The 23,254-nt window shown below is 37.9% G+C and overlaps 1 protein-coding gene across 50 annotated transcripts in view; it reads right to left on the bottom strand.

Annotated features, from left to right (window-relative positions):
• The window catches only part of pcsk6 (proprotein convertase subtilisin/kexin type 6), an 884,625-nt gene that overhangs the window by 847,366 nt on the left and 14,005 nt on the right, over positions 1-23,254 (bottom strand). For all 50 annotated transcript variants that reach the window (XR_015495133.1, XR_015495136.1, XR_015495090.1 and 47 more), the window contains exon 2: positions 17,064-17,168. Coding sequence is in view for 3 of the 50 variants with exons in the window: in XM_087260238.1 (XP_087116364.1) it covers positions 17,064-17,168 (105 nt within the window). In the remaining 47 variants the exon portion in view is untranslated. The remainder of the gene's footprint in view (positions 1-17,063; positions 17,169-23,254) is intronic.

Here is a 23,254-nt window from a genome sequence, read left to right as displayed (position 1 = left end):
CTGTTTTCTACAGTATTATATCTCCAAATGCAATTAAATCCTGTGATGCGAAGCAGAATAGAAACATCAACAACTGAACAGCCTTTATTTACAACACAAAAACATTTTAAAATGTCATTTCTGAGCAATATAAAGCATCCTCGCCAAGTAAAATGAATTCTCAATAACAAAAAAAACCCATCTTTTGGAATGGCAGTGCAATTACTTATCGAACACTGGGTGTCTTTTTATCACAGATTGAACACGTCAGATATAAAAGATTACATTTTCGGTGTCCTTTTCGTGAGGACAACACATCTATTGGAAGACCTGCAGGGTTTTCTTTTCTTTTTCAGCTTGACAGCTCTTTGCTTGCGGTTACAAAACATTCCGCGTGGCCTCTGCCTGTGGCCTGACACTGATGAAATGGGTTATTGGGCATTTGCCACGCCGCACCATTTGTACACATGGCCCGGGGCAGGATATGATCAGAGTTGCCTCCGTCAGATGCCCTCCAATAGACCTGCACTGTTTTATTACTCCCGAGATGCCGGCTGTCGGGAGGAGATAATCTTAGCAGGAGAGGGCCGCCTTCCAAAAACCCTGGAAACAGCTTGACTTTCAATGCCTGGCTGCTCCGTCAGATGAAGTCTTGGGCAAACACGGCTCCGCTCGTCATATTAATGCGCGTGTGACTGAACTGAGTGAATGTGGAAGACGGAGAGAGATTTAATCATCTGAAAATATACGCTAATGTCGCAGGACTTCACAGCTTGGCTCATGAATATTCCTTGGGCGGTCGTGTAATTAATATTCAGAAGCGGCTGGGAGATCCGATTTGCTGAGATGCAAATAAACAGTTCTATTTAAAAATGTAGATGTAGTTGTTTTGCCTGTTGTTATGATTAGGCTATTTGGTGTTATAAGTGGCTTAAAGGGCCATGAAACCCCCTTGTTTCAGAAGGGTTTTTTCACATCTCTACTTTGGAAAAAGTCATGAAAGTGGGCGTGTCCAGCTCTGTTTAGGGGGGAGTGTCGGAGGAGGGAAAAAGGAAAGGTCTGTAAAAAATTTGCATTAAAATGGGAGTGTCGGTTTAGGCACGTGCTGATTTTCACAGAGGCAAAACAAAGACACAGACGCAGAGGAGAAAGACAGTGACTGTGTTTACATGGACATCAGTAATTGAATTATTCAGCAAATTATTAAGTGGTGGACTTTAACTGCAGTTTGGCTCTTTCATTCAGGAATTTTATTCATGTCCCTCGTGACAAAAGAGATATTTGATTCGACGAACTGCTGTTTTTTACATTCAATGTTTGTTACCGCACGGCGAATGAGAGGAAAAAAACCTCCGCATTTCTCTGTAACTTAGATGCACTTGGTAGGTAGCGTCAGAAAGCCATGTGTGTTATTCCTGTAACAAAATGTGGTGAAAATCCTACACAACGATAAGTTTGATTGTGGTGTTTACATGTTTACACTCGGAGAGCAGCATATACAGCAGATTTTTCAGTCCATAATATTGTAGTGATCCTGTAAACTTTAACTTAAAAATAATTTGACTAAGGTCCGTCTTTAAACACTGAAAGAGTACTGCTGACGATACGAACTAACTTTGCTTCTGAATAAACAAACAAAGACCACTGGTCGCTCACTTACCAAATCTGTAGAGACAGGACAATCAACACCAACTGGAGCTGCGTCTTTTTTTAATGGAGACGAGCGGCAAATCTGGATTTCACTATTTCCAGATGAGACAAGTTTGAGTAAAAATGTTCCTTAGATACTTATTTCTATCACGCGTCACGTGCACTGTAATCCACACGTGAGTCCAGCTGCGCTCTCATAGAGAGAAAATAAAAACAAAACCTTCACTGCAGCACATTATAAAAGCAACACTGACGACCCGTATCTCCAAACATTTCTTCTTTTCCCACTCCTTTTGGCAACACAACGTGTTGTCTCTCTGCCGTCTGAACACTGTAAGAGGTGAAAACAGTCTTGGAAGCTATAATGCATATTAATGAAGTTGCGCCGCATAAACAACAGAGCACGCTGATTGGTTTGAACCAAGTCTTACTCATGAATAAATGCAGCACAATCCAAGACGTCATAAGGAACTCCCAGGTACAGACGTCCAGTATAGACTCTGGAATACACGCTAAAATCTCATGGCCGTGACGCAGCTTCAAAAATTCGTTTCAAACCGGAAGTATTATTTATAGTAGTATATTTAATTTGCTCGAAATAACGTAAAAATAACCACTGTCAATAGCTCAAACATGGGTTTTGGTGTTTCATGACGCTTTAACTAATATACAGTAAGGTCCATAAATATTTAGACATCGACACAAATTTAACATTTTTGGCTCTATACACTAACACAATCAGTTTGAAATAAAACTAACAAGATGTGCTTTAACTGTAGACTGTCAGGGCGATGTAGTGGCGCAGTAGATAGTGCTGTCGCCTCACAGCAAGAAGGTCGCTGGGTCAAACCTTGGCTCAGTTGGCGTTTCTGCGAGGAGTTTGCATGTTTCCTCCGGGTGCTCCAGTTTCCCACACAGTCCAAAGACATGCGGTACAGGTGAATTGGGTAGGCTAAATTGTCCGTAGTGTATGAGTGTGGGTGTGAATGTGTGTATATGTTTCCCAGAGATGAGTTGCGGCTGAAAGGGCATCCGCTGCGTAAAAACCTGCTGGATAAGTTGGCGGTTCATTCCGCTGTGGCGATCCCGGATTAATAAAGGGACTAAGCCGACAAGAAAATTAATGAATGAATGTAGACTGTCAGCTTTGATTCGATGGTATTTACAACCGAATCAGATGAACGGTAAAGAAATTACTAGTGTTAGGGTACTCGAACTAGGACTCAGACTCGAGTTCTGACTGGAGTCCATTTTGATTGGACTTGGCTAAACTTGCACTCTGACTTGACTCGGACTTGGACAATATCACCAGTACAGTCGAGTCCACATCATTTACAACACAAATATTGAAAATCAAAAATTAATAAACAACAGTATAAAAGTATAACAAGAATTAGCGAACTCTCTGGCTGCCAGCATTTATTTCCACCCCTGCACCAGCAGGCAGCAGTAGCACGTCTTTACCTTAAACGTGTAACCAGAAAAAGCCATTTCACTCAATGCGTAGCTAGGTCTAGGACAATGTCTTCAAATACAGCAATAATGATGCTTATACCAACATGTTGAAAGAAAGCAAAGAAAGGTAAGAGCTTATTTTCTTGAATTTTATATTCATATCATAGGGACGATGTTTATACATACTGAAGATATTGTTTTATATTGGTGTCAATATATCCGCAAATAGCTGCCAGTATCAAAGTTTTGCAATTGGCTCTGAGCCAGAGAAAGCTGCGTTCAGCGCTTGATTTAGGCCAGAGCTTTTCAAATCCGGACTATTCAAAGTTTTCCTGCGTGACTCTGTTGTCATGACATCCAATAATCATACGAGGCTACACGTGATTAAGCTGGATGATCGCGCACACGCCTGCATTGACGCACTGCAGCAAAGCAATCATTTGAATGGATGAAGATGTCGGTCAGAAAAAGAAAACTTGATGAAGAGAATAGACCAGAGGTGGGCAAACTCGGTCCTGGAGGGCCGGTGTCCAGCAGAGTTTAGCTCCAACTTTAATTGAACACACCTGCTTATAGATTTCTAGTGATCTTGAAGACCCTGCTTAGCATGTTCAGGTGTGTTTGATTAGTGTTGGAGCTATGCAGGACACCGTCCCTCCTGGAGCGAGTTTACCCACCCCTGGAATAGACAGTTCAAAGTGGAATAAACAGATAAGTATGCATTTATTTTGCCACAAGATAGCACAAGCCAACTCAAACCAGTGACCTTCTTGTTGTGAGGTGATTGTGCTAACCACTGCGCCACCATGCTGCCTGTGATGCATGTTATGGATGTTTATTAAAAACAAGTTATGTAATATCAATTGTTTCATACCTTTGACCTAAATAAAGAAAAACAGATTTGGACTTTTTAATGTAGACATTGAGAACCCCTGTTTTAGGTTATCACTAACAGGCTGACCCAAATCATCAGCCTAGAAATCTGCGCCGGACTGTTTTTTCAGTCTCACTCCAGCTGAGTTTTAGGCCGTACTCACACTAGTTACAGTTGCCTCGAACCGGGCCAAAGCACGCTTGTCCCCACTCCCGTCTCCCCCGACGACCCGCACTCACACCACAAACGGGCCTCGGCGCGCTTACGTCATCGCTGCTGCGCTGTTCAGGGAGAAGCGCTCTCTCACTCAGCAGCACAGTGGAGATTTCTCTAGTTATATCGTTTCAGTCGTTTGTTATGCAGTGACATGCAGTCAAATATTTCGCCAAACAGTCCTTAGGGATGCGATGAAATGCATTCAAATATTTCACCGAACAGATCCGCCACTTTTGGTGCTCAAAAAAAATCATAATGCCCTCGTGCTGCAGGAATGAGGAGGTCTGCTGAATGCGCGCAGCTGTGGTGCTGTGAGGAGTTCTCGTCTTTAATAAACTACAGCAGTTTGCGTTCACTGAACAGTAAGAATGATTAATAAATCCATATGAAACAGCCCCTTTAAATTCACGTCTCGCTTTCAGTTACAGGCTTTGGTGCGTTTTACACTCACACACAAGCGTACCGTGCCAAAGCCCAAGTGATCCGCGCTCAGGCACACCTCTTCCAACCGAACCAGGGCCGGCCAAGTGAACCGTGCTTGAGCCCGATTCAGCGCACTCACACTTCTCAAACGATCCGGGAAACAGGCCTGGGCACGGTACGGATGGCATAGTGTGAGTAGGCCCTTATTTGGCACCCAATCGCCCCCACCATTTATTCACTCTTTGTTTGATTAGAACACATTTCTTTTGTCGATTGGTCTCTCTTTGCGGAACCTTTATGTTCTGGGTCAGTTAGCAAGTAGTTTCATATAGTTTCATTTTCCACACTGGGGCTGATAACAGTTCTCTGGAACTATTGTTAATAAAAATGCATTGTTGTAAATAGGGCCTCAGGTTTTAGTTTAAAAAGGCATAAGTTTTGCTATGGTTACGCCATCCGTCCACACTACGCCAGAGTTTTCGAGCACCAAAAATGGAGCGTTTTAGAAACACTGAAGAGGCCGTTTTCATTCTAAAACGCTGCTGCTCCATCTCAGGCCCCGTTTACACTAGTGCGTTTTAGTTTTAAAACTGCGTTTTAGAATGAAAACGATCCACGTCTACACTAGCCTTTCACCCAGCATTTCTGAACAGCTCTTCGTCCAAACCAAAACGCTAAAAACGCGCATCACGTGACCACACACACACTCTCTCGGGCAAGCGCTGCAGCCTATTGACCCAGATGAGAGCTCTGCTAGTCGGACTGCTCATCAAGCATCTCCCGCTGGCTCTAATCTCACTATATTTATTAAACGTGATATTTAATTAATCTTGTTGTCTATATCTAATGACATATTCCCTGACTTTGGTCACTGGAATCTATTACTTGTTCTCAAGTAACGTGTTTTGGCTAAGCGCAAAGATAAGTTAATAATAGGGATGTAACGGTATCAGAATTTCACGGTACGGTAATACCTCGGTATGAATGTCACGGTACGGTATTTATTGAATAATTTACAGGAAAACAAAACTAAAGAAAAGACTCGAAAAAAGTGCCAAAAGTACTTATTTACCTTAGCACTGAACATATCAATGACATACAAATTAGCCATCTATCTGTAAGTTTCGAAACAGGAACTTCAATTTTTCAATTTTAATAACAAAAAAACTATAAAACCATGTAGAAAAAATAAAGTTTCAATTTAGTATTGTTGAAAACTCATCACATTCAACATTTAATCACTCACTCACTTAGATAGACATGGTTTTTTTTAAAGACAAATTATCATATAACTATAATCTGGTAAAAGCTGGTATCTCTGGGCATTTACAATGTCCCCTGCAACAGAAAAACCCCTCTCATTTGGGACTGAGGATTCTGGGACAGAGATATGATTTAGCCAAGGTTGACAGCAGTGAGTAACGTTGTGCATTGTCTTTCCACCACTTGAGAGGACAAGCCATGAGTGAGATAGAGGTCTCTTTACAGTACAAGTCAATGTCTGCATAAATCTAACAAGTGTGCTGTGTTCTGCTGTCCCCATTTTTAGTCGTATTCCTCGACTTGTATTTCACCACAGTCGGTCAGTGCCTGCATACCGTTTTTTTTTGTCTGTCACCTTTTCTCCTTTTTTGTATCTTTTTAGAAAGAATCCGAAACGCTTCCACATGTCCGATTTAAAACCCACTTTAGGTTCACACACTCCATTTCCGCATTACTGGATCTGTAGTGACAACAGACCGCAAAGAATGATGGCCACGCCTAGGCTGATGGGAATTGTAGTTCTTTTTTTTGTAGAACTACAAATTGTAGCAAACTTTTCTCAGAAATATAGTTTTATTGAGTCATGCGCCTACGGTAATATTGAAAAAATTACTATTGCGGTATGACGGTATTTACAATATTGTTACATCCTTATTAATAATTAAATGTAACTACGTACATTCTGCATACTGTTTGATCGCTTGCCATAATTTCCTATAATGTATAAACTTATTGCCAGTTATACTTTTATAATGGCCATTATAGATTATTAAAACTGATATTCAGCAAAAGAGGGCATGTTTCGTGTTTTCACTGTAATTGAAAGGAGGCAGTTGTTATAGGCTCCGCTTTGTTATAAATATCCACACAGAGAAGATGACGCTCAGATGCAGCACGACGCCTCAACATTTTTTCTGTCTGTTAAATTGCTAATATTAAAATGAAAATAGGCAGTTCCTTAAATCATGTTTACATTTTATTGCTGAGAAAGTGAAACAACGTAGCCAGGGTGATGTGAATGAAGTTATAAAGTACACTGTTCCCTTTAAAGATTTACCCGTGTCCTCTGTAGTCGGTTTTCCATATCAAACTGAGCGGGGGAGACTGCAGCCCTAGGGCCTACTCACACTATGCCATCCGTACCGTGCCCAGGCCCGTTTCCCGGATCGTTTGAGAAGTGTGAGTGCGCTGAATCGGGCTCAAGCACGGTTCACTTGGCCGGCCCTGGCTCGGTTGGAAGAGGTGGGCCTGAGCGCGGATCACTTGGGCTTTGGCACAGTACGCTTGTGTGTGAGTGTAAAACGCGCCAAAGCCCGAAACTGAAAGCGAGACGTGACTTTTAAGGGGCTGTTTCATATGGATTTATTAATCATTCTTACTGTTCAGTGAACGCAAACTGCTGTAGTTTATTAAAGACGAGAACTCCTCACAGCACGACAGCTGCGCGCCTTCAGCAGACCTCCTCATTCCTGCAGCACGAGGGCATTATGATTGCTTATGAGCGCCAAAAGTGGCGGATCTGTTCGGCGAAATATCTGACTGCGTGTCCCCGCATCCCTAAGGACTGTTTGGCGAAATATTTGACTGCATAGCAAACGACTGAAGCGATATAACTAGAGAAATCTTAATTGTGCTGCTGAGTGAGAGAGCGCTTCTTACTGAACAGCGCAGCAGCGATGACGTAAGCGTGCCGAAGCCCGTTTGTGGTGTGAGCGCGGGCCGTCAGAGGAGACGGGAGGGGGGACAAGCATGCTTTGGCCCGGTTCGAGGCAACTGTACCTAGTGTGAGTACGGCCTTAATCAAACTTGCAAAGTCTGAACTTACAAGGAGAGGATGCAGGACTGAACTGTGTGTGTTAGGCTACTTAATATTGAGGAAAAGCCGCAATCAGATAGGTGAATGTCGGCAGCCCCGCCTCCATTTTCAGATGTTTTCCCACATCCACACTGAGATGGAGCAGCAGCGCTTTAGAATGTAAACGGCCTCTCCAGCCTTTCCAAAATGCTCCGTTTTCGGCGCTCGAAAACCGTAGTAAAACGTATGCGTTTTAAAACTAAAACGCATTGGTGTAAACGGGGCCTTAGATTGAAGGAACATAAAAGCAAATGCCCACCCCCATACGCTCCCTTTATCAGAGAAGTGGACAAAAGAAACACATTTAAATGGCAAGTGTGAATGCTAATGCATCTCCTTTGTCCACTTGTAGATCAGATCAACAAAAACGCATCTTAAAACCAGGTGTGAACGGCCCACAGAAGCTGATAGGTGTCACTCAAAACAAAAGAGCTGAGTTCCTCAGGATGTTCCTGTAGGGCTTTAGCTGCATTGTGTATTCTGGAAGCACCATGAACTGTCATGCTTTGTTGTAACTGTTACCATATTTTGTTCTACAAACAGATTCCCTGAAGGAAGACGTGTTAACATGACTGCTGTAGAACTGTGCTGCAGAATAAACTCTCGGTTACTTTTGTTTGCCATTTTAAATGTCACCTACCATTGATCAAAATAGATTGTGATTCTATCTGTGAATTCAGTTGTTTCACGTGTTCTTATGATTAGGCTATTTGGTCCCACTTTATATGAAGTGGCCTTTAAAATATGCAGTTAATCTTAAATTAATAATTTGCTACATCATGTTTGAACACATTTTTCTCCATTGTACTTATGCTTGATTAAATACCTGCATGTAATTACATCTGTAATTAATTTCTGTTAATACATTTACATTTAAGCAGTGGTGCAGTAGGTAGTGCTGTCGCCTCAGCAAGAAGGTCGCTGGTTCGAGCCTCGGCTGGGTTAGTTGGCATTTCTGTGTGGAGTTTGCATGTTCTCCCTGCGTTCGCGTGGGTTTCCTCCGGGTGCTCCGGTTTCCCCCACAGTCCAAAGACATGGAGGCTCACCAACACTGCATGTTTTGGATGCATCCTTTGTCTGCAACACCCGTTACAGGTCTTTCAGTCTCCACACTATGTCAGTAATAATGAGCTGATGTTCTGAATCAGGTGTGTTTAGTTAAGGAGACATGGAAAATGTCTCCTGGAGAACGTGGTTAAGAAACACTGCCCTAGACCCACATTCACTATTCTACACATTCCCAACTTAGTTCAAAAAAGTAATTGATTACTAATTGCATAACTAAAATTGCAATTAAATTGCTTTCTAATTACCATGTCTGAAAAGTAACTTTATTTACATTTTAACAATAGTTAACATAAAAAGTAGTGCTGTAAAACAAAATGACAATAGTTTTACAAAAAATATTATTTATATTTACAAAATATGTGTGTATTGTGTGTGTGTGTATATATATATGTGTGTGTGTGTGTGTGTATATATATATATATATATATATATATATATATATATATATATATATATATATATATATATATATATATATATATATATATATATATATATATATATATATATATATATATATATATATACACACACACACACACACATTTATACATATACACACACAGCACATATTTTGTAAATATTAACAAATAATTTTTTGGGTGCAAATATATACACGCACGCACTATACACGCACACACGCACGCACGCACACACGCACGCACACACACACGCACACACACACGCACACACACACGCACACACACACACGCACACACACACGCACACACACACGCACACACACACGCACACACACGACATCAATTAGCCCCCTAAAACTTAAACATATTTCCCAAAATTATGTTTAACAGAGCAAGGAAATTTCCACCGTATGTCTGATAATATTTTTTCTTCTGGAGAAAGTCTTATTTGTTTTATTTTGGCTAAAATAAAAGTAGTTTTTAATTTTTAAAAATTCATTTAAGGGAAAATATTATCAGCCCCTTTAAGCTGTATTTTTTTTGCATAATCTACAGAACAAACCATCGTTATACAATAACTTGCCTAATTACCCTAACCTGCCTAGTTAATCTAATTAACCCAGTTAAGCCTTTAAATGTCACTTAAAGCTGTATAGAAGTGTCTTGAAAAATATCTAGTCAAATATTATTTACTTTAATCATGACAAAGATAATAGAAATCAGTTGTTAGAGATGAGTTATTTAAACTATTATGATTAGAAATGTGTTATAAAATAGTCTCTCTGTTAAACAGAAATTGGGGAGAAAATAAACAGGGGGGGGGGGGGGTAATAAATCTGACTTTAACAACGGAATGCACCACCAACTATTCCAGCATATGTTTTACGCCCTTGTATGCCCTTCCAGCCACAACCCAGTACTGGGAAACACCCATACACTCATTCACACACACTCATACACTACGGCTAATTTAGTTTATTTAATTCACCTATAGCTCAGGTGTTTGGACTGAGGGGGAAACCAGAGCACCCAGAGGAAACCAACGCCAAAACAGGGAGAACATGCAAACACAGAAATGCTAACTGACCCAGCCGGGACTCAAACCAGTGACCTTCTTGATGCGAGGCAACAGTGCTAATACTGAGCCACCGAGCTGCCCCATTTTCTACATATATACATAAACATACACAGTCTGTAAATACTAATTTTCATCCTGAATGTGATGAATTGTTTGACAGCACTACTATTTTAAAGTAGTTACACCCAACACTGAGCGACAGTCTGCAAATATCTGTGTCGAACACAATTATGTATCTCTAGCTATGCAGAAGTATTTCTAGAATAGTATCTGCATTGGCTCATGCTAATTAACTTTTAAAAATCTGCTAATTACACCACACTGTAAAAAGAGTTTTCTGTATTTTGTGATTCCTGTTTTTATTTGTCCCCATTTATTTCTGCTCTTGAATTGCATTATGGGAGCTTGATCCGTTTTCCAACAACTTTTAACATTGAAAAGTTAGAAAAAAAGACTTTTGCGAACATTTTTAATAGTTTAAAGTTATATAGCGTCTGGGTTGGTGTTGTATATTACACTACAAACACTTTGTAATAAACTGCCAGCACCGTTTCTGTTATTTTACAGAAATATTTCTCTATAAATTATTTATTACACAATATATAACTTGAAACTGCTAAAATGTCAATAAGTCACTTTGTTTAACTGTAGAGTTGAATTTACAACATCAAAAGTCTACAAAGCAGAGATCAACATCCCATAATGCAATTCACAACAGTAAATATACACTTGTGAATCACAAAATACGGAAACCAATAATTAACAGATATTTTTTTACAGTGCAGTTAATTCTGTCATGGCAAATTCCCACTAAAACTGATAAAAAGTGAGCATTAAATGTAACAAAGCTTTTAATGCAAGTTATTTTTTCGTAAAAAAAGGTTTGTGAATATGAGTCGCTGTACAAGATGATTGAAACAGAGTCCATCTGTGCAATTGTTTAATTATGCAATATTGAGCATCGAGCGCTTTTGATACCCCAGGCTGAAAGTCACCCTGTGATGCTGAAACCATATCAGGCCACAGAAAACGACACCATAACCAAAAAGCCAATCTCAAAATGAAAAACGAGCCCTCTTTGAGAACACATGAACTCTGGCCAATGTGAAATCTCGAAAACGACTACTTCAACAATCCACATCTATCATTTTAGTTCACTTCTCATCTCAAATATACAGCAGGGAAATTAAGTATTGAACACGTCACCATATTTCTCAGAAAATATATTTTTAAAGATGTTGTTGACTTTGTCTTTTAAATCTGATAATTCATTTGTATTTTCTATTGGATTCGAGTCAGGTGATTGGCTGGGCCATGCTACAGCTTTTCTTCTTTCTCTGAAAGCATTTGAGAGTCTCCTTGGATCACTGTCTTGCTGAAATGTCCACTCTGGTTTCATCTTCATCCTCCTGCTAATGTGTATGTTGGACTAAAGATATAGATTTTAGCTGCTGTCTGGGCTTTCACTGGCTTTCTACACCCCCCTTTCATCATGTGTTCAATACTTTTTACCAGTGTCATTTCATTTTATTACACAACTTAATTCATTAATTCATTTTCTTTTCGGCTTAGTCCCTTTATTAATCCGGGGTCGCCACAGCGGAATGAACCGCCAACTTATCCAGCAAGTTTTTACGCAGCAGATGCCCTTCCAGCCGCAACCCATCTCCGGGAAACATCCACACATACACACACAAACTCATACACAACGGACAATTTAGCCTACCCAATTCACCTGTACAGCATGTCTTTGGACTGTGGAGGAAATTGGAGTACCCGGAGGAAACCCACGCGAACGCAGGGAGAACATGCAAACTCCACACAGAAACGCTAACTGAGCCGAGGATCGAACCAGCGACCCAGTGACCTTCTTGCTGTGAGGCGTACGTGCTACCCACTGCGCCACTGCGTCGCCACACAACTTAATTTGTAAACTAATTAGATTTGTTCTCTAAATTTATGGGTTTATTTTGTTTGTTACCAACATGCAGGAAAAATTTTAAGTCAACAGCACCATTAGAAATCGGTTTTATGAGAAAAATGGTGAAAATATTTTAACCCGCATAATTTTCCCTGCTGTATATTGCAGAATAACAAAATAATGCAATGTTAGACTTTTCCAATATCGTGCAGACCTAGTTTGATTAATGTAAGTTGAGATGATGACCATTTTTTCCTGCCTGGTCAAACCATTTATTTCAGTGGTTCCCAACCTTTTTCTTTGGGGCCCCCCCCATGAACATATACAAACATTGGAGCCCCCCCACCATATAAATACACACGCACACACACACATATGTACTGTGTGTGTATATATATATATATATATATATATATATATATATATATATATATATATATATATATATATATATATATATATATATATATATATATATATATATATATATGTATGTATGTGTGTGTGTGTGTGTGTTTGTGTAATATTAATATATAATATGTATAGAAAATATTAATTAATCAGTTTTAACTTGTCTTGGCCTTCAATAAAACCAAAATTTAGGTAGGCTTTGTCATACTGTCTAATCTTTTTCTTCGCCTCTGAAGAATCACTGCATTTACGTTTGTCTGCCATTTTTGTTTTGATTTTGCCTTTACGACACGTTGACAAGCAGATTGCGCGAGTGAGCAAAATTTAAATAATTATTTAAAGTTATTTTTTAAAATTATTTTCACTATTATGTTGGAATTTTAAGCATGTGTTTAGATTATTTTTTATTTTTTGGTACTTAAAAATACATATATAATAGTAGGGCTGCTCAATTTTGGGAAAAATCATAATCACGATTATTTTAATCATAATTGTAATCACGATTATTCAAAACCATTGCCAGTTAAAGTCAAAATTATTAGCGCTCCTGAGATTTTTTTTTAATAAATATTTCCCAAATTATGTTTAACAGAGCAAGGAGTTTTAACAGTATTTCCTATAATATTTTACTTCTATTTGTTTTATTTTAGCTAGAATAAAGAAAGGTTTAAATATTTTGAAACCAATTTAAGGTCAATATTATTAGCCCCCTTAAGCAATATATATTTTTGATTTTCTGCAGAAGAAACTACCGTTATATCGACTTGCCTTATTACTCTAATTAAGCCTTTGAACTGCACTTTAATCTGAATGTTTGTATTTTGAAAAATATCTAGTAAAATATTATGTGCTGTCATTATAGCAAAGACAAAAAGAAATCAGTAATTAGAAATGAGATATCAAAAGTATTATCTTCAGAAATAAGTTAATAAAATATTCTTTCCCTGAAACAGAAATTGGGCAGGAAAAGGGTTGCTAATATTCAGGAGGGCTAATAATTCTGACTTCAACTGTATACATACAGTTATTTTCCACCCTGCAAAGGAAAGAGAAATAAATACAATAGAATAAAAATATGAAACAAACTGTGCTTTAAACATCTTCACTGTAAGAAAAACACTTTAGCTGCAGCAGTCCTTCAGTCAAGAGCAGCGAGGGTTTTCTCGTTGTGTTTGTTTAATAATGATAAAAACAGGAGGCAGCAGGATTATAGCGCGCTGTCTCTTCAGAGGTTTCTCTTTCACGTCTTTTGATCCTCAACTCGTTTGTTTATTACACAAATGAGGGTTAATGTAAATAATCACTAAACATCGCGTTTTGACACCTATTTGACCATTAAAGCGTTCACGTTAAGATGACTTTAGATGTCTGCGCTCCTCTGCTCGTCTCAGTGTGTGAATGAGAGTAAATGCTGACCGTTCGCATATGCTTCTGACTGCGTGATCGTGCTGCACACACACATAAGCTCTTTCGCGCTTTTAAGAGCAACACGTGTACAACTGTGGCGAAATATGATGCAATAATTAATTATCTCGATTAATGCTTTTTATAATCGTTTGAAACCGAAATCTAAATCGGATTTTCGATTAATTGCAAAGCCCTTTATAATAGTGGAGCATTTTTATGCCTTTTTCTACCTCAATACTTATCCTCTTCCGCGCCCCCCCTGTGAACTCTGGCGCCCCCCTTAGGGGGGCGCGGACCCCAGGTTGGGAACCACTGACTTATTTAAAATGAGTTGAATCAACACAATTCTTAAAGGGCACCTATAATGAAAACATCGAAATGTGAAAAATTTCCTGATGTTAAAATAGGATCCAAATCCCTCTCATCTCGAGGCTGACCCCAACTTGATGTAGGAGTGCGGTTTTCCCGCCCACTGAATTGATTGACAGCTGCGTATTAACATGTCTGCATAGTAACGTGTATAATCATATTAAATAGACAGGACGTGCGCAAATCAACCGGGATTAAAAGATCTGTTCAGCTCTCTGTGATCATCAATCATCATCAAACATGATCAAGAATGAGTTTTACAAGTTTAAAATGTTTTTAAAACAGAGCTTGTTTGTAATAAAAGACGTTAAAATCACTGTAATTCATCACCACAGCCACAGGTCAGAACAATTATAAAAGAAAACTTCAATCCCGGTTTGTGGATGTTAAATCTGGTTTACTTTGTACATTAACATAATGGATATTCATACAGCAGTGGATATTATCTTGTATCCGGTCACATTTGCTTTGCAAAAACAGTGCAAAGTTAAATGCATATGCTCTATGAGTGTGTGTGTGAGTGTGTGTGTGTGTGTGTGTGTGTGTGTGTGTGTGTGTGTGTGTGTGTGTGTGTGTGTATGCATGCATGCCTGAACTTTGTAACGACATTGTGTGTGACTCCTCGTCACAGAAAGGCTTGAATTAACTCCACAACAAATACATAAAATAATCATTGGGAAAGTTCTTACTGTAGTATTTCTCACAAACGCTACGAGATCTGCTTCCTTTATGTCTGTCACTGTGCTGTTTAACAGACGGAGGTGAGGTGGAGCTTGAGGCACACTCTGACAGGCGCGTGGGAAAGGTGGGTGGGGAGAACTAGCATTAAAAGCGCAGGCCACAACAACAGCTGCATAGTAGAGCAGAAAATTCTAAGATTCTGAAAGGTCTAAAAATTAATCTGATGGGTGTTTTGAGCTGAAACTCTTAACAGACACATTCTGGAGACTCAAAAGACTTCTCTTAAATCTTGAAAAAGGGGTAAAATAGATGCCCTTCAATGTTTAAACTGAATTGTTTTATGTTCATTGCGCTTAAATTTGTAAAAACGATTATGTTAACTTAAGCAATTTGTGTTGTGAAATCATTGTGTGGAACCCAGCATTTTGCAGTAGTGTAGGAAAGTTAATTTCATCCAACAACAACAACAAAAAAATGTAAGTGTAATGACACAGCAAATAGTTCCTTCTGGCTGACGAAAACTGCACCGTACTGCAAATAACACCAAACAAACTTGAGGTTATAAACTCACAACAATCACAGCGCACCGCAGGACATGCGGACAATGAAATGTGCCATAAACGCACCACTGCTGCCACATTGAGCTGTAAATTTTAACTAGCAGCCCTCCGGCATCAGCGAGCTGTTTATGATTCAGACTCCAGCCTCTCGTGTCAGATGGCCACGTTTCAGGACTTTATACTTTTGAAACATATTCAATAGTTTCCTTTGAGGCTTTCAGACCAACATAATGAGAGTTTCTGTGAAGATAACTGCAGCAGTTTGCTGCCATTGTAAGCTTTATCTATAGATAGCATTGTCTTTTAAAGGAGTAGTTCACCAAAAAATGAAAATTCAGTCATCATTTACCACTTAATATAAAGTTAATCAGGTGTCAACAAATTTTTTTTTTTTTTTTAAATAACTTAATATTTTTACACAATATATTGTTTAAGCTATACAGTTGGGAATAGGATTGAACCTGTTATGTTTTTTTCCTGAGATTAATATTTCTAAAGGAGCTGTTAACAAGAAATTTAACCAGATTTTGGTAAAAACCCAAACAACACAAACATACTAATAAAACAAAACAAAAATATAAATAAATTGTTTTGTTTAATAACAATGGAACAACATGAGGAGAAAGTACTGAACTACTGAAATGTATATAATATTTTATATAAAAATATAGGAGTTTTGCTGATGGCAACTTAAAGACGCCTCTCATATGAAGAACGAAGTCACATGCATTGCTCAGGTGTGAGTGTTTTAACAGACTTCAGAGTTTTAAAATCTTGATGGTTTTGTGGGTCTCGTCTATCAAATCTGATAATTCATTTGTATTTTCTATTGGATTCAGCTCAGGTGATTGGCTGGGCCATTCCACAGCTTGATTTTCTTTCTCTGAAAGCATTTTGCTCTGTCATTGATCTGCAGTTATAATCAAATCCTGTTCATAGAAAGGTTAGTAATAAACATTTTAAAACAAAGTATTTAAGTGTATAAAGCATCTGTTTTGTAAGAAGTGCTTCTCATATTATATGTAAGCGACCCGTACAGCTTTACTGTAGACATTTATTCGAGCGAACATGACGTTGACTTAAACTTTCTGTTGTACTCCACACCCACCAAAAGGGTACCCTTGGTAGTGGAAACGCAATCCTGATAAAGGTGACCCGTACCGACTCGAACCGTACCGTACTGTACCAGTCAGTGGAAACAAGCCATAACAGGTATTTTTTACAATGTATACACTTGTAGTATGTTTTTGTTTTCATCCTGGATTTTTGTCCACTATGGGAGTCAATATCTGTCAGTTTCAAACATTCTTCAAAATCTTTTGAGTTCAACATTATTTTGGAACCAATTAAGAGAGAACAAACGCTGATTAAATCTTCATTTTGGGGTGTGAAATGATCATGCAGGGGCCAACAGAGGAGGTAAAGGTTTACCTTGGGGTCCATGTGAATGAAGCTGTGTGCGCCTCTGGTGGCAAAAGTAGATCTGCGGACCACCCTTCTGTGATGGAAATGGTAATGATGCTCCAGGCCTCCGATCTACAGAACAAACAACCATGAAAAATAAGTAAGGGAAATAGCAGCCACACATTTGAGCAAAAGGCATGAAACCATTTTCTCTTTGATGGACAGACACTGCAGAGAATCTTTCAGACTCCGGTTGGAAAGTTCATGCATATGGATTGTTGTTGCAAATGCAAGAGAATTTCAGCGGAACGGACATATGGTACACAGTGGGTGGTGTCATGGAAGGCGCAATCTAGTTGGCACATGCCTACTGCCCTCAAGATCTGACTGTGATATGCAGCACATCTATCACACACATGCCGTAGAGGAGGCCTGTGCTTAAAGGAAAAGTGCAGAGTTTACACCCTCTGATTTTATTCCACACTTGCACGCTGTCATTCTGGCAATGAGAATCATGCTTTTCTATTTGATAGCATTGTTTGAGCATGGATATCGCAATGTGATCTTTCCTTTTGTATTAGGATTTTTGTATTAATATTATCTGTTAGGCACCTAGGGTCTGAGAGTACCGCGATTTCGATTCTCTGTATGTTCTGTACATGTGGTTGAATTGACAATAAAGCTGACTTTGATTCGCAATAGTCACATCAAAGGAACGCTGAGTCACATGTACATCAGTATCCACAGACTTTGCTCAATACTTTGTTCATGCACCTTTGGCAGCGATTACAGCCTCAAGTGTTTTTGAATATGATGCCACAATCTTGGCACACCTGTCATTGGATATTTTTACCTATTTCTCTTTGCAGTACATCTCAAGCTCTATCAGGTTGGGTAGGAAGTGACGGTGTACAGCCATTTTCAGTTCTCTCCAGAGATGTTCAATAGGATTTAGGTCTGGGCTCTGGCTGGGCCACTCAAGGACATTCACAGAGTTGTTGTGATGCCACCCCATTGATAATTTGGTTTGGGTCATTGTCTTGCTGGAAGATGAACCGTCGCCCCAGTCTGTCACTGCCAACCCTGGGAGCTTATGTAGGGAGGTGTACGCCGTTTCAAATCATGTCCAATCAACTAAATTGACCACAGGTGAACTCCAATGAAGCTGCTGAAAATCTTTTCTCACATTGTCATCATGGGGGATTGTGTGTAGAATTGTGAGGAAATAAATGAATTTAATCTATTTTGGAATAAGGCTGTAACATAAAAAAATGTGGAAAAAGTGAAGCGCTGTGAATACTTTCCCGATGCACTGTATTTAGTCTGTTATTATTTTCAGTAATATTATTGGCTAATATGACATTGTTTCATATGATTTATTTACAATACAGTAGGGCTGCTCGATTTTGGGAAAAATCATAAATCACAATTATTTTGGTCATAATTGTAATCACGATTATTCAAAACGATTACTGTTAAAGTCAAAATTATTAGCGCTTCTGAAAATTAAATCTTTTTTAAATAAATATTTCCCAAATGATGTTTAACAGAGCAAGGAATTTTAACAGTATTTCCTCTAATATCATTTCTTCTGGAGAAAGGTTTATTCGTTTTATTTTGACAAGAATACAAGCAGGTTTAAATATTTTGAAACCTATTTTAAGGTCAATATTTTTAGCCCCTTTAAGCAATATATTTTTGATTGTCTGCAGAAGAAACTACTGTTATACAATGACTTGCTTAATTACACTAATTATTGCCATCATAGCAAATATAAAATAAATCAGTAATTAAAAATAAGTTATTAAAACTATTATGTTCAGAAATGGGCGACGTAGTGGCGCAGTAGGTAGTGCTGGTGCCTCACAGCAAGAAGGTCGCTGGTTCGAACCTCAGCTCAGATGGCGTTTCTGTGAGGAGTTTGCATGTTCTCCCTGCCTTCGTGTGGGTTTCCTCTGGGTGCTCCGGTTTCCCCAACAGTCCAAAGACATGCAGTACAGGTGAATTGGGTAGGCTAAATTGTCCATAGTGGATGAGTGTGCGTATGTGTGTGGATGTTTCCCAGAGATGGGTTGCGGCTGAAAGGGCATCCGCTGCGTAAAAACCTGCTGCATAAGTTGGCGGTTCATTCCGCTGTGGCGACCCGAGATTAATAAAGGGACTAAGCCAACAAGAAAATGAATGAATGAAAGTTCATAAATAAGTTGAAAAAAAAATCTTTCCATTAAACAGAAATTGGGGAGGAAAAAGGTTGCTAATAATCAGGAGGGCTAATAATTCTGACTTCAACCGTATCTATACAGTTATTTTTCACCCTGCAAAGAAAAGAGAAATAAATATAATAGAATAAAAATATGAAATAAACTGTGCTTTTAGCATCTTCACTTTAAGAAAAACACTTTAGCTACAAAAATCCTTCAGTTAAGAGCAGTGAGGGACGCGCGCACACACACACACACACACACACACACACACACACACACACACACACACACACACACACACACACACACACACACACATAAGCACGCGCTCTTTCGCGCTTTTAAGAGCAACAAATGTGTATAATTGGAAAGGGGGCGGTATATGATGCAATAATCGTTTATCTCTATTAATGTGTTTTTCATAATTGTTAGAAGCAAAAATCGAAATCGGATTTTCGATTAATTGCACAGCCCTACAATACAGTTTGTCAAGTCATATTTTTTGTCTTCTACTAGACATATACTAAATAAGGGACTTGCTTTGTTTATCAAATAAGTGGATCTAATTGGATTTGCACTGTAAACATTAAATAAAAGTTGTTCATCAAGTAAAAGGTATTAGTTTTAATTCATATATTAAGTTTTAGTTGCATTCTGCATAAATCTGCAGAGTTTTAACTCAATTCTGCGCAGAATGAGTGACTTACTTATGATGTATAATTTTCATGTTTTTAAGCCCTGCGCCTGTATGAGGATTTTAAAAAGCATTCAGGCATTAAAAATTGTACTTTTTAATAACGATAAATATGATTACATTATTTTTTTTGTTTACCACCAAATTAACCATTTTCTCAGAGGATGACTAACAGACAAACCATTGCTGCTGCTCTGATGCAAGTTAATGGAGAACAGTAAAAAGCGCTGCAGTGTTTGGGTGTGCTGTGTTTGTCTGAGGTAATTAGTACTGAAATGTGTATATTCCTCACAAAGTAAAGCAGATTGGTTAGTTCTAACTAAATGATTCGTTGTGTGCTCGCAGCATTTGGAAAAGTTCATGTTTTCAACTAGGTCGGCTGGAAAATGCACACACTTGCACAACAAGGCACGTCGTCCAATGTGCACGTCGTGCAAGTCCCGCACCTCCATTGGAAATGACAAACTTACACCCTAAGCTTATTGGCATTGCTTCCAAGGTGTGCTCAGCAGCCACATCTTAATAAAACTATAGCGCTTCATGCCTAAACTATATACCGAATGTTTTTTATTTTTTTCAATATTGAAAACGGTGTTCGGTTAATAAATATCGATACCGATTTTATCCCCCAGCCCAAGGCAGGAGAGTACTGGGACAAAAATTCAGCCCTGGCACTGTAGCCACACAAGCCCACATCACCACACAGACACACACATTCCCTACTTATATTGGTGTACAGAGGGTGAAATAATACAAGCAGTACCATATGTAATAGATATTTAAACTTATAATATATGTGAGTGGAACAAAAACAACCCATTTATGACAAATTTATACGTACAGTAAAACAGAGTCGGTGTACCCTAAATTCCACATTGTCTGCTGATAATGACATTTTAAAATTTATGGGAGTTTTACGCCAAGCTTACAACTGTTACAACAGAGTCACTGTCAAAAATTTTGCCATCAGAAGTAGCGTGAATGGCGTAAAAATTACTTAGGATATTTTAACGCATAATGACTTAGAAATAAGTTTCCTGTTTTCTTCTTACCTCCTCTACCGCACCACTGTTCTCAGATGCAGCAGCCAAATTTAAACCTTTCGAGAATATTTCAGTGAATTTTATGCATTTGGCAGCGTCTGATTTTAGAGCCCTTTTCTTGCTTTCTCAGAGCTTTTCGTCACCGCCTTTCCTTTTTTAAGGTCCATCTCTGACAATTAGCACTTACTGTTTGTTTGACATTTTTTCATTATGTCTATGTAACTTCTGATTGGGTCGGCCTATCTGAAAACCAGCTGGCCGTCGCGGTTTAGGCCAAATACTTAACATTTATTATTATTATTATTATTACTACTACCATGATTATCATCATCCTCATCATCTTCGCATCTTGAAGAGATCAAATCTGCCTGCATGTAAAAAAACAATACATATTTATTTAATACATTTATTAATTATTAATAAATAAATAAATAAATAAATAAATTAATTAAAAAATTATTTATTTAATATGTATTGTTTTAAACATGCAGTCAGATTTGATTTCTTACAACATGTGAAGATGATGAAGATGATGATGTACATGATAGTAGTAATAATTAATTAATTAATTAATTAATTAATTAATTAATTAATTGATTGATTGATTGATTGATTGATTGATTGATTGATTGATTGATTGATTGATTGATTGATTGATTGATTGATTGATTGATTGATTGATTGATTGATTAATTAATTAATTAATTAATTAATAAACTGACCGGCCCACATTTAAAAAATGGTCCGGCCCTTCTGGCATTTGCCAATCCGCCCATGGCCCTAGGTGCAACATCATCATCATCATCATCTTCACAACTTGTAAGAAATAAAATCTGCCTGCATGTAAAAACAATACATATTGAATAATTAATTACCAAATAATTATATTATTAATGTATTAATATATTAATTTATTATTTAATTATATTATAATTATTATTGTTTTTACATGCAGACAGATTTGATCTCTTACAAGATGTGAAGATGATGATGATGATGTACATGAGAGTAGTAATATTAATATTAATTAATTAATTAATATTAATATTAATATTAATATTAATAATTAATTAATTAATTAATTAAAAAGCCAGTCCTCCCCTGGCCCTAGGTGCAACACAAAAAAACTGTTGTAGTGTGTCCCTTTCAGTCACAACAATTGTTTCCCAACCTTCTGTCTCGCTACAATCCAACCCGCTCTTTAAGATCTCAAAACTTCAGGACTTCCTCCATTTTCTGTTTAAAAGGCAAGAAGATTTTCAGCACATTTCTAAACATAATAGTTTTAATAACTCATTTCTAATAACTGATTTATTTTATATTTGTCATGACAGTAAATAATATTTGACTAGATATTTTTCAAGACACTTCTATACAGCTTAAAATAACATTTAAAGGCTTAACTAGGTTAATAAGGTTAACTAGGCAGGTCAGGGTAATTAGGCAAGTCCTTATATAATAATGGTTAGTTTTGTGGACAATCCCAAAAAAAAATTGCATAAGGGGGCTAATAATTTTGACCTTAAAATGTTTTTTTTTATTTTATTGAAAACTGCTTTTATTCTAGCCGAAATAAAACAAATAAGACTTTCTCCAGAAGAAAAAATATTATCAGACATACTGCGAAAATTTCCTTGCTCTGTTAAACATCACTTGGGAAATAAAAAATAAATAAAAATAATAATAATAACTCAAAGAGGGGCTAATCATTCTGAATTCAACTATATATCATTATATATATCTTTTTTAAAAACATACACAGATTCAAAGAGAACCACAGGTCAACAGGGAGATTGCAAATAACCAGCTCCTGCTTTAAACTGGACTGACTATAAATATCTAGCATTAAATATCTACTATTAATAAATATACAGACAAAATGTAAAATACAGTAAAACACCCTAAATCTGTTGAAAAGCGACGAACTGATGGCGATTCAGTTTGCATCTGGATATTATTTGGAGATCACTGACAAGAGCAGTAAACAGCTCTGCCAGAGCACGTCTGAAGCTAACATGCAAGTTTATTTGACATTCCAGCCTGATCTCACAAGGAAACGTATTTTACGTTTTGTCAGTTTAGTGGCTAATTCGTACAAAAATTTACGATTTTCAAAAAGGAGGCGTGGCACCCAATCCCACCCGTCATTGGGTGATGAGCAAATCGTACTAAATTGTACGAATTAGATCGTATGAATTCATACGAATTAGCCACTAAATCAATAAGTTACGAATTGCCGTGATATTGCGTTAGACATTCCATGGCAAAAACACCTCG

This window comes from Danio rerio, chromosome 7, assembly GCF_052040795.2.
Source record: "Danio rerio strain M-AB ecotype USA chromosome 7, GRCz13ab, whole genome shotgun sequence".
Lineage (NCBI taxonomy): Eukaryota > Metazoa > Chordata > Actinopteri > Cypriniformes > Danionidae > Danio > Danio rerio.
This window is presented reverse-complemented; position numbering and strand designations above follow the sequence as displayed.